Source organism: Bactrocera latifrons, unplaced genomic scaffold (assembly GCF_001853355.1).
Source record: "Bactrocera latifrons isolate USDA-ARS-PBARC rearing strain unplaced genomic scaffold, ASM185335v1 scaffold_62, whole genome shotgun sequence".
NCBI lineage: Eukaryota > Metazoa > Arthropoda > Insecta > Diptera > Tephritidae > Bactrocera > Bactrocera latifrons.
The window spans coordinates 1,260,839-1,273,888 of NW_017537290.1; the positions used below are offsets into that span (position 1 = coordinate 1,260,839).

Sequence of the window (13,050 nt, forward strand, 5' to 3'; positions counted from 1 at the left end):
GTATAAAAATACTTACATTGAGACAATGCTAAAATTCTCAACTACTATTACTACTTTCAATTTTCTTAGCGTTAAGGTTAAAAGTTCAACAAAAAATTACAAAAAAATCTGCAAATAAAACTTTGATTTTATTTTCTATCTCTTCAAAGCATTGTATCAGCTTGATTAATTTGTTACATAAGTGACCAAAACGACTTTTAAATAGAGTATTTTATATATATTTTTAACCACAAACAATTTCGTGCTAATATAATACCTCTTAACTTGATAAAACCAATAAATAATATTTTTCCACTTTTCAATTTCACATTTTTCGTTCACACAGGGGTGGACCTGGCCTAAGATGGGGAGCGTGCTATTCACAGCTGTGTTCATAGCGTTACATTTTGCCACCGGCGGCCTGGCCAACCCAGATGCAAAACGTTTATACGACGATCTTTTAAGCAATTACAATCGTTTAATCAGGCCAGTGGGCAATAATTCCGATCGTTTAACGGTCAAAATGGGTCTACGGCTATCGCAGTTGATAGATGTGGTAAGTATAATCATTCTTTTTTACTATTTTCTATGTTTACTTATATTTATGTATGTGATAGCGATAGCGAGTTCTATATATTACTAATTTTAGTACGAATTCCCACAAAGAAATGTGTATTTATAGTATATCAAAACCCTTTATGATGTCAGGATTGAAGAAACATACAATTTAGTATTGGTCGCAACTCACATTTCTCGGCGAAAAATGAAGACGAGTTTATAAAATTAGTAATTAAAAATACCATCATTTTTACACCCAAATAATATGTATAACGTCACCTGAAATGTAAAATAAAGTAACTTCACTTTTCATAAGTAATTCCTCATATTAAAACAGAATTGGAATTTTGATTATGAAATGGTTATATATAGATTATACATATATTGGTTATATCTGACAGCGGAAGCTGAAAATTTTAATTTCGAATATTTCGATAATACGTTCTTTCCATTTTAGGTGCCGAAATATATTATCAACGATGGGATTATTTATAAAAGTCACACTTTACATGATTCTTGAGAATTACCTCTGCATATTATTGTGATAACTGTGACTAACTAAGAAGATTCTGCTCTACTAATGTTTTAATACACAAATTAAGAACAATGCAAAGTCGGTATAGAAGTAAGATTCCTTTGAAAACATTTTTATATGGAATCGAGCTACAAAATTAACAACAGTAACTCCAACACTCTGGTAGGTAAAAACTCAAATAGATAGAGTGCCTGTCTGATGATGTACCTAAGCCATCAAGAGACCCTCCCCTCTGAACCAATCTGTGCTTCTGATGGAGTTCACCAGTACAAAAAATTATATTATTAGACCAATGATTCCACCGTTATTTTTATTTTTATTTTATTTTTTTTATTTTTATTTTTTTTTTGATAAAATGACAGCTCCTGAAATTCTTCAGATTACTTCTTCTTCAAATGCGTAAATTTTGCTTGCTTATATTATATACCCACTGAGACATAAGTGGGCCTCATCGTAAAATAAAACGTCGGATCTTCACGGATGTTTTCAAGTGCCTATAGAGCGAAGCAATGTCGCTTGAGAAGGTCGCACGGCTTCAGTGCTTGCGTAAGCCGTATTTTGTATGCTTTCGATATTAGATCTTGATGAAATTATGAGAAATCTTGCATATGCCCAATTGGATTTTCAAAGCGATTAAGCTTAGCCACTAGCAATAAACAATTATATAAATCAACTTACACTGTAGCAACTAGATAATGTGTGTCTATGAATATTGTATGGCCCACTATGATAAATGAAATGTATGTATGTGCGTACTATTAGTGTCACAGCTGATTGAATACTCACACAGTGAGGTTCCTCGAATGCACTCGGTCTCAGTTCGGTGAATTTCCACACTGTCGCATGCACGTATATGCATGTGTAATGTATATGTGTTCAAGTGCAATCCGATTAGTGTGAAGAATGCGATTTAGATCATCTCCTGCCTTGCCTTTACTGCAGCAAGAGTGGATAAGGTTCCCAGCCAAGCAATAATTTCTGTTCAACCATTATTGCATCTTTCAACAGCAATCGTTGAATTACCAACATTTTCCTCACGACTCTATCGTCGATTGACTTTTGCCGCCTTCGCAATTGATTGCTCAACTCAGGCTTCAACTGACCAGCTGCTGTGCCCTGCACTACTTTCTTGTTGCCGCTACAAAATTCCAATTTTCCTTTGCAATATTTCTGTAGTTGTTTTTTTGTTGCAAAGCTTCTACCAACTGCATGTCTATGTGTGTATATAAATGTGTGTGAGTATGTATTTTGCTGTCAGCTCAATTCCTCGTTTGATTTTGTCTAGCGTTGTTGGAAATGGTTGTTGAGTGCGTTCAAAATGGCGCTAAGCGATTAGTGTGTCGGCTGTTTGTCTGCTTCTACTCGATTGATTCAAAATTTCCAATTCTCCTGTTCGTTTCATTTTTCTTCTGATTGATTTTGCTGCAGCTCGTATGTGAAATATTTCAACTAAATTCGATTTTGCTTGCATACATGTGTGAGTATGTTTTGCGATTCATATATATACATACATACAATAGTCTATAGGCTGTGATTGCATACATACAGTATAGTCGTATATATGGATTTAAGACAAAGTATATAAAACTTTAATATAGGGAAATTTTCATAAAAATTTTGTATTAAAAATTAAAAAAAAATTAATAAAAACCCCGTTAAGAAGCTTCGCAGATACAGTATTCCATCAACGAATCTGATTTTGATCGGGCGCTTTTTATAAAAGCTATACTTGCATGTTATTGTAGTCCGATCTGAACAAATTTTCGAAGCTTTTAGCGCTGCTTTAGATAATAATCTATACCAAAGTGCTTGAAAATACCACGCCAAATAAAAAAGTTTTCCATAAAGAGACTTGAGTTTGTTCGAAAAGTCTATAAATAAATATAAACCTTTCTTCGTAGGTTGTATGGCTGCCATTGGAGAATAATTCGTGCTATATTTTGTGAAAACATCTTATCAAATAAAAAACTTTTCTATACAAGTACTTGAGTTTGATCGGTCAGTTCCTTATGCTATTTTAGTCCGATATAAATAGTTTCTTCAGATATTATAACGTTGCACTGAGTAATAATTCTTTCTAAACTCAGTGGCGATGTCTCGCCAAACAAAATTTTCCATTCAAGATTGTGCTTTCAACGTTCAGTTTGTATGGCAGCTGCACTGGTCGAATGTCGTTGGTTCGGACAAATGAGCAGACTTTTGGTAGAAAGAAAGTTTATGTCGGTATCCCGAAAACTGAGGGTCTAATCTAATCTAATCTAAGACCTTATCCGTTTCGAGCTGAAATTCAAAATATGAAATCGGAAAACCACTACTTAGTCCTAAATAAATATTAAGGTTAATAGTTTAAAACAATGATAGAGAGTTTTTCGTTTTTCCGCAATCTCAGAAGTGTTTTCAGGTGACTTATTTTTTTAACATCGTTGCTCGTTGGTAAGGTCCTTTCATAAATATCCATCTTTAAATAACTTTTATGTTGATGAGTATGTTTCCGGATGCCTGTCTATATTTTATATTGAGTAAGAGTTAGAATAGGTATCTAACAAATAATGCGGACTTTATCTTTTGCTTAAAAACAGGTCAATTGATGGATCGGCACATAAATAGCTAGAATTACTATTAGAATTAAATACATATGATTTTTAGTTAGCCCTATCCTGAAAATTATATCATTTTGAGCAGAGCAACTTCATTATTGTGAAAAAAATGGATAAAAAGGAATTTTACGATTGATAAAGTAATGCTTTTTGAATGGCATAAATTCAGTGAAACGGAAAACTTGACTTGATGATGAGCTTCTGGATACTGCCCCAATCAATATTCAAAGATTGGAATGTTATGTTTAGACATGGTGAAATGAGCACCAAAAACGGTGAGCGCAGTAGACGCCAAAAACAGATTGATACCAACGAAAACATCAAAAAAGTCCACAAAACCACTTTGGATGACCATAAAGTGAAGTTGTTAGAGATAACAGGTACTTTAGTAATATAAACTGAATATCTACATCATATCATTCAGGAATATTTGTATAAAAGAATGCTCTGTGCAAAGTGAGTGCCATGCGAACTCACTTTTGACCAAAAACAACAAAGAGTTAATGATTCGGAGCAGTGTTTGGGGAAGTTCAAGCATAATAAACCTAAGTTTTGACATCAATATATGACAATAAATGAAACATGGCGCCATCATTTCACTTCGAAGTTCAATCGATAGTCATCCGAGTGCACTGCACACGATGAATCCGCACCAAAGGGTTGACAAGGCGTCTGTATTTTGGGTCGCGCATACAACAGTTTTGACTGACTACCTTGGAAAATTAAGGTCTATTAACAGCGAATATTACATAACGTTATTAGACCGCTTGATGGATGAAATCGCAGACATTTTGTAGAAACAGAAAGTGCAGTTTCACCAAGAAAATGCACCAAGTCAAATGAAAATGAAAACGATGACAAAATGGAAGTGAAGAGGATGACAAAAATCCAAGTGCTGCCACATACTCCGTATTCTCAAGGTCTGGCCTCCAGCATCTATTTCCTATTCTCTTATATCAAAAGTGTGAAAAGAGAAATATTCGTCGAATGAAAAGGTGTTCGCCTAAACTGAAGCATATTTCGAAGCAAAGTATAAATGGGAATATCAGTTGGAGGGTCTTTATAATCAGTGTATCATCCTTGAAGGGAACTTTCTTTATTAAAAACAAATTTTGCCAAAACAAACTTTTTTAACTTTGGTAGGCCAAAGACTTCTCACTTGTTACTAAAATTTACTTTGTATATGTGTATTACAATATATATTTAAAATGGGCTTTACAAAGGTTTGATCTGCTACGGTGAAGCTCCCGAAAAAGACAGATAGACTTCAACTGGAAACACAGCTTGCGATCTCAGCGTCAGGAGTTTCTGCTCATCGAAGATTCATAAAACCTTTTAGTTCACTGTCTCATGCATTTAAATGCAACATTATAACAATTACAATAAGTCGCAACAACGTGTTTTAGACAAACAACCGCTCCATCTCTCTCATTCCTTCGTCAGAAACTTACGCCCCGTCCGCAACGTTCTCTTCGACCTAATGGCTCCCAAAGCGCAGCAACAAAAGATTGCGATCAAGAAAACCTTTAGCGCATTTTTTCTAATAAATTAAATGTGCTTTAGACAATCGGCAAATCCCTTCGTTGCCACTTTCACTGAAACAAAGGCAGAAAGCTCACCTAAAAATGGCCATTAATGCACGCGAAGGCGTAAGATAGAAGCAAAAAGAAAAATTACAACAGATTACCACCTTCAATCGAGTCCAGGGCTTGCACGAAAATTACATAATAAAGCAGTTTAGTCGCCGGGTGCTGAGAAAGAAAGAAAGCAATCTTGATTAAGAAGCCAACACAAGCAAAGCGCACAAGTGACACAAATACCGATTTATAACGTTAACTTTTAAACACACAACGAAACTGCAATTAAATGGCGTCACCTGGCGCTGGCCACATGCACATACCAAACAAGTATTTGGCTAACTGTACTGCATGCATATACATGTGTGTGTGTGTGTGTGTGTGTGTGTGTGTGTGGGTTTGCAGTTTTTATTTTGGCTTGTTCGCTTGCCAAAATAACCATATATCCTGCTTCGTTCGTATCTTTGTGGTTTACGACTTTCACACTTTGCTTATTTCCGCCTTGCCATGCAAGCGCTATAAAACTGATACAGGCCACACACACACACACACACACACATGAATGCACGAATATATCACTTTTATGGCAATCACTACATCTACATTTATATTGCACTTAAATAAGACAAAAAGTGGCAAGACACTGATGACGACAGGCAGAAGGCGCAAATAGGCAAACACACACACACACAGCGGACGGAGTAAAAATGCCACAACACAACAAACAACAGCAGCAATAACAACGAGTGTTGATGCAATAATAGCAGCAATAACAGGAATAATAGTAAAATCCAGCCGACTGGCTGGTGAAAATTTATGACCACAAATGGCATTTACCGCCTTCACGTGTAGTTGAAGTTTCCTTTTAATTTAAAATTTTAATTGGCCATTTCCTTTTCAGTCTGCCAAGTAGACAAGCGTGTGCAAAGCACTCACAGTTGCTTACCAGCAAACAGATAAGCCGCTCAAACGCAAAGCTGTCACTTATACATACACACAAACCTACACACACACATTTAGGCATGAACACACGTGCAAACTCACCTACAGTTATATTCACTAACTTATATTTGTGTGATATACAGTTAGGCTGCGAGCAGTGCCGGTGTGTGTGTGCACACAGCACCAAAGCAGAGCACACAAACAACGCTAGCCAAGCACATAGGCTCGTTGGTAGATCTGCAGGCGTGCTTGTGACTTTGCTTTGATTTAGCACTGCCACCAGCAAACAGCAATAAACACCTCCAAAGCGCTTGTGCCACACCACGCTGTACTATGCCACGTCCCTCTATGCCATACTATATCATGCCACGCCTCTCCATGCTGTGCTATGCAACACCATGCCATGCCCATAAGCTGTGCATGCAAGCAGCAGCTGGCGGCGTGCTTGCGTGTACAATTGACTGCGTAGCTACTTTGCGTTGCCGAGTGAAAAAATCGGTATGGAAATGCACAAAGGCACATTCTCTGAAAGCAACGCTGGCAGCAGAAATGTCACTCACGGAGTTCCTTAACATCAAAGCGAGCTTTGTTGTTTATTCTTTTTGTTCTCTTTTGTTTTGTTTTGTTATTTGTTTTCGTTTTATGCTGTTTGCCTTGCTGCATTACGTATTTTGTAAAAATTTGATTCTTTAAAAATTTTGTTGAAAAATTAAAAAAAAAAAAAATTCACGCTATGTTTTTATAGCATTATGTTTATAATATGATGATGTTTGTATTTCATTAATTTTTAATTTAATTTGGTTATTTAAGCACTATGCAGTTAAATGATAGATATTTTTATATTTTTTTAAAATATCATGCGATAAATTATAATACTTATAAACGTTTAAAAAAGTTGTAATTCTCTGAGGCATCAAAGCGACCATAGGTAAATTCATATCAATACAACAACAGTACATTGACAGACCTCTAATCGTTCAAAACAAATAACAAACTCTTGATTTATTGTTTTTTTCTGAGGCTGCATCGTTTAAGCGTTTTATGTTATAATATGTGACCTGGTCTACGGAAAGGGGGCTTAGGTGTCAAAAAATCAATTTTTACTTTTGAGTTGATTCGGATGGAAGACGAAATGCTTTTTCACGTGATAGAATCCAAAAAGTCATAACTTGTTTGAAAGTTCCCTAAAAATATAGAGAAAGAAGAATAAAAATACGAAAAAATATAATTTTTTTGTAATGAACAAAATGCGTTGAATTATAAGCTATAAAGACATGATTATACACTAGAAAAACGTATTATGGGCCAAAAATAATAATGCYGAGTAGTTTATGTATTTTTCTTTGTTGTCGTTTTCCTTGAGATCTTTTTACGTGTTGATCCTGCGGAAGATGTACCTGGTTCCTCGTCTGGTTTGAGAACATCTTCACTAGTTTTTGCCTTCCGTTTCTTCGATGGCAAATCTTTCGGCAATGGAGCCACAATATTTACTTTAGATATATCCGAATCTAAGCTGCGAAGATTGTGATAGATGTACCACTGACGTTCCAAAGATAAAATTTCAGGATCGATAGGTTTTAACAGAAGCTTAAAGGACTGCACTTCTTCACTGTCAGCGAATTTCTTTGTTTTTACACAATCTATAGAGATTATGAAATTATGGAATTGCATTATTCCAACAAGTGACTTGTACAGTGGTTTAAAATAGCTGTCCCATTCATACCAGACGACTTCTTCAGGCGATACAGCTTTATTATAACCCCCAGTTGATGATGCCTGGATACACTGCAGTAAATCTGCATACGCGTCAATGTTACTGACAGCATACTTACTTTTGAAAATGTCGAAGTAACGATCAGACGCGAACTGAGTGTGCCCTGTAAGTAGAAAATTGAATAAAATAGTTTTGTTAAGATACACATACTTCGTCTTCATCATAATCGCTCTCTTCATTGTTTTCATCATCCTCATCAACACTCATGTTTCATTTCAATTGAAATTCGAAGATGATAATCAACAGAAACACTTACACAAATGTGTTAACAGAACATCCGGAAAGAGAGACGAATGAAAACAAGACAACAGCTGCGCGGTATTAGAGTAAAAGTCACTTCTTCAGTGTTACTTTTTTAAATGTTCCACACTAGCTACTTACACGATGAACTATAATAATATTCCGACCAAAAACAACACTTACTGGACGTCCTTGAAGCCTCTGGAAAGGAGAACAATTAATGAGATAACGAGAAACTGACGAAACGAGTTGTTTATTTTTAACAGCGGTTTCCCAGAAAACTAGTTTTCGCACGTTAGCTCCCTTTTCGTAGACCAGGTCACATATATCATCTTATTATTCACTTTATTGTACACAATAAAATATATTTCTAGAAACCTAATTGAAGAAGTGCCTGAGATTTTCATTGCCATAATTGATGGCCCTTGTGAAAGTTAAGCACAATGTATGTGCGTGAGGGTTCTACTATCTATTGATGGGCCAACTAAGAATCTCTCATGGATTCCGTGCAAACTTCAAAACACAATGCTGATAATGAACCGCAGAGCTGCATAGGCCAGTAGGCGAAATGCTGGAAAGACTATCGTAGACTATCAAACTCATTATATTTCTTATATTAAAGCCGGAGTTCGCTAAAGCTAAAATACTCCCAATTCTAGACTCTCCCACGGAACCACCGGCTAAGTATTACTTCGGGAGAAGTACAGAACATATTTAATTCTACTCTATTATGCAGACTGACGAACGCTTAATGGGTTAAAAAAGTTTAAGTTTTGTCTTTATGAATGCTGACGCTTCGCTAACAGCTTTCCACTTATCAGTCACATCCTCAGGGTCCGGTATAAGCCGGTGGGTCCAGTGCCTTTTGGATGAGGAATTTCACTGCTCCTGCCACAAGGGGCGGCATACTTTAGCAGCATCGGTTGATATAGTCCGGAAAGCACTCATTACTCGAAGGGCGGAAAGCTTATGCACTGCAGTTATTTGTTTATACCCATTGCCCGTATTCATACTGATGCTGCATACAAAATTACCGAACTCATTGCTTTCGCTAATAAGAAAAGCCGGCTGGGATGCACACAGCCTCTATTGATCATCATTTTCGATAGAACATTATAAATTTTTTGCTTGTTTTTCTGAAGAATACGCCAGTTGTTTCTTAAATTTTAATTTGGAATCCAATATTAACCCCAGATATTTCAGCTGCGTGTGAGCTCTATTCATTCCTCTACTTTCCTGGTGCTTATGAGTAAAACTTCTACTTTGTACTCGGCTAGTTCCAGATAATAGAAAAAACATAAATTTTTTCTGTTTGAAAGTCGCATAAAAAATATCCTAAGATTATAGGAGCAATTGCGCCTACTTCACAGTAAAATAGAAGTAAAAAAGGGGTACTCGATGGCTGAAAAATCATCCACAGTGACCGAAAAACTTTACATACCGCCTGTATGTATGCCAAGTGCTTTGTGAATCTGTAGTTGAGAGCATATAAAACGTTCGATTGTATGCAAATGAAATGTTATTTATGTAAGCGGGCGAGCTTTTATGCAGATTTATACGTTTTTATGCCAAATAGAGGCAACTAACTTGGACAAACGACAGGCGATTTGCATATAGATTTAATATTAGACCGAGTTTTTACAGTTTTCTATGACTGTGTAAGCAAATAAGAGTGTAAAATGTGTTGTAGAGTAGAAAAGCGACTAGTTAAGGACCAGTTATAATTTGGTTAAGATAATATAATAACGTTAGCGTAATCTATAAGCTAGCTTTGTTATAATTCAGAGCTTAAGTTTTACTGATTTACTATTATTTCGTTTTATAACTATTATTTTTATTTCATCTAGTTCAATAACACTGCTCAGGTAACTTCTTTCGGACCACTCCAACAAGCAGCTTGAACTTATACAACTCTACTCAGTTTTAGTTAAATTTCCTTGTTCATTTGCATATGAATTCCGCTACTTTAGCATTTACGATTGATGTCAGGTAGCTTATCCGATGGATATTTGCTCAGCGAGAACTTTTTTGCAAATATTAAGTATAATAGATTATGTACCATATACTTCCAAATCGTATTTGCTATTTTTTATGATGCAAATGTGGCATTGTGCTGACTGAGAAGTATGGGATTTAATGGCCAGTCAAATATGCTAAAACGCCATACATCCCTCTAAGTGACTTTTTGTGAATAAAAACTTGTATTATGTAGCTGTGCCACCTGGCGTATATGTAACCTTTTACCAATTTCGGTTTACACAAACCTTCACACGCATTTTATTATATCTTACACTTGTTTTACCCATGCTGCTAATTTATAACGACAACAATTTAAATGAGAAATGCAAATTACAACTTGAAAATGCACTTTAACCGTTTGTTATGGCGATGCCATATCGCTAAATTAATGCCATCGTTCACTCACAAATTTATATCAAACGAATTCCCTGAATGTATGTATGTCTTCACTTCGGTCCGTCCGTTTGTGCCTGTGTGTGTGTGATAGGCAACAACAAATCAATGAATCTCTCACAACTACAAGAAGTCGCTGAAAGCGCTCTTGGAAAAATGCATAAATAAAAGAAATTATCTGCATTGCACAGATTGCGGTCATTAATACAATACCTTCATGCTTGTAACGGAAATAAGTAACAAAGAAACAAATATAAATAAATAAATATATATGTATATATAACTAATTTGTGTGAATATATACTATATCATTGTGTGGCTTTTGTTATGTGCATGCGTGGGCTGTAATTCAACGACCTTTTCAAGAGTCAGCAGGCCCAAGGCTGAATATTCGATAATGCATTGCGAGTTAGTCATGAAAAAGTCAATTTCTTAGCCATTTAAATATACTTGTGAGTTACATATATTAAACGCTTGCAGTGAATCATTTTAAAGAGGTGAAATAATCAAATAAATATCTAAACAGTTTCAATAAACAAACGATTGTAGGGTTATAGTAATAATTTAAACACAATATGTGAATATTTATGCAATATATTTTTGTTTGTTGTGATCTTTAATCTTGTATAATACCAAAACTATAGGCTGTATACAGGATGGTAGTTTTACACTGCACTGGACTGTGTTAAAAAAGGCAAAGAGCTAAATTGTGGCAAATAAGTTTTTAACCCAGTAATCTTTTACGCGACTTTTATACCTCAGAATTCATATACGCTTAATTCCGTTTGAATCTAAATATTTCTAAGACTCTTATACCCGACTTTTTAACTTTAATGTGGTGTTTCCATTTCAATACTGTTCTTAATAAATCAACTGAATGAAGTCTTCAAAAGGAAGTGAAATGTGATCTCCTTTTTTGTATATGTCGATGTGATATTTATATTAGAATTTATTCTTAGGTCCTGGCAAATAGTATATATATCTATATATATAAAAAGTATGTGTCACGTTGTTTGTCCGCAATGGACTCCTAAACTACTGAACTGATTTAAATAAAATATAGCACGCTGTGTACAGTTCGAAACAACTTAGAAGATAGGATAGTAAATACAGTAAAATATCTATTAAGCGGACATCTTCATTAATCATGCATATTGCTGATGTTTACTAAGTACAAACTATTAAGCGGCCAACTCTTTTAACTGGACAGCTCGGCCTGTAACCATACATTAAGAAAGCAGCCATAAATTTTTGCCAAAGAAACTTATTTTTATGAACAGAGTAAGCCTTAAGTACATTCCTTTGGATTTTTATATCGACAAAAATGTTTTCCCCTTTATTCGTAAATAAAAAATACACTATATTGAAGAGTTTATTATATGAATATGGGTTGATCCTCAAATATATACTATATATAATTATACAAATATTATAAATGTGATTATAAATTTTTATGCTATGCTTTCACGCCGAAACCAATAAGGCGAATATCATAAGGCACGGTCAAAACGGTTATAAGTAGGATCAAACAAGGTATTATCAATTTTAATTCCATTTTGGTTCATTCACAATTCCTCGGCAGTTCGCTAGCCATTCTTCGAAAACACATTAACGTTTCGCCACGTTCAGCGCGTCCATCAAAATCAACTCACCACGATACAGGGTTTGTCACGGAAGGAATTCTCCGGAATAGCCTTGAGAGCTGCCCCTATTACATTCCGGACACCGAGCATATTGCATTGATTCTTATTGGGGGTTTCGCCAAATGTTCAACCAATATCGTGACAACCGTACTCACTTGATCTAGCTCCGTGTGACTTCTAAATATTCAGCAAACAACGTTGGCAAAAGTGTATTTGGACCAGTGGGACTACTTTGTGGGAGACCACATAGGTTTTGAAGATGAAATTAAGAATTTTAATATTATGAATAAAAGCTTTTTTTATACTCTCGCAACAAAGTTGCTAAAGAGAGTATTATAGTTTTGTTGACATAACGGTTGTTTGTAAGTCCTAAAACTAAAAGGGTCAGATATAGGGTTATATAACCAAAATGATCAGGGTGACGAGTAGAGTTGAAATCCAGATGTCTGTCTGTCCGTCCGTCCGTCTGTCCGTCTGTCCGTCCGTCCGCGCAAGCTGTAACTTGAGTAAAAATTGAGATATCATGATGAAACTTGGTACTCGTATTTCTTGACTCCATTAGAAGGTTAAGTTTGAAGATGGGCAAAATCACCCACACGACACGCCCACAAAATGGCGAAAACCGAAAACCTATAAAGTGTCATAACTAAGCCATAAATAAAGATATTAAAGTGAAATTTGGCAAAAAGGATCACATTAGGGTGGGGCATATTTGGCCGTAATTTTTTGGAAAAGCGGGCGTGGCCCCGCCTCCTACTAAGTTTTTTGTACATATCTCGGAAACTGCTACAGC

General features: G+C 35.6%; 1 protein-coding gene across 1 annotated transcript in view; it reads left to right on the plus strand.

The window, feature by feature from the left end:
• Nucleotides 1-328: 328 nt before the first annotated feature.
• Nucleotides 329-13,050, plus strand: part of LOC108975168 (acetylcholine receptor subunit alpha-like 1) — an 87,539-nt gene continuing 74,817 nt past the window's right edge. The window contains exon 1 of the mRNA XM_018943493.1: nucleotides 329-535. Coding sequence (XP_018799038.1) covers nucleotides 344-535 — 192 coding nt within the window. The 5' untranslated portion in view covers nucleotides 329-343. The remainder of the gene's footprint in view (nucleotides 536-13,050) is intronic.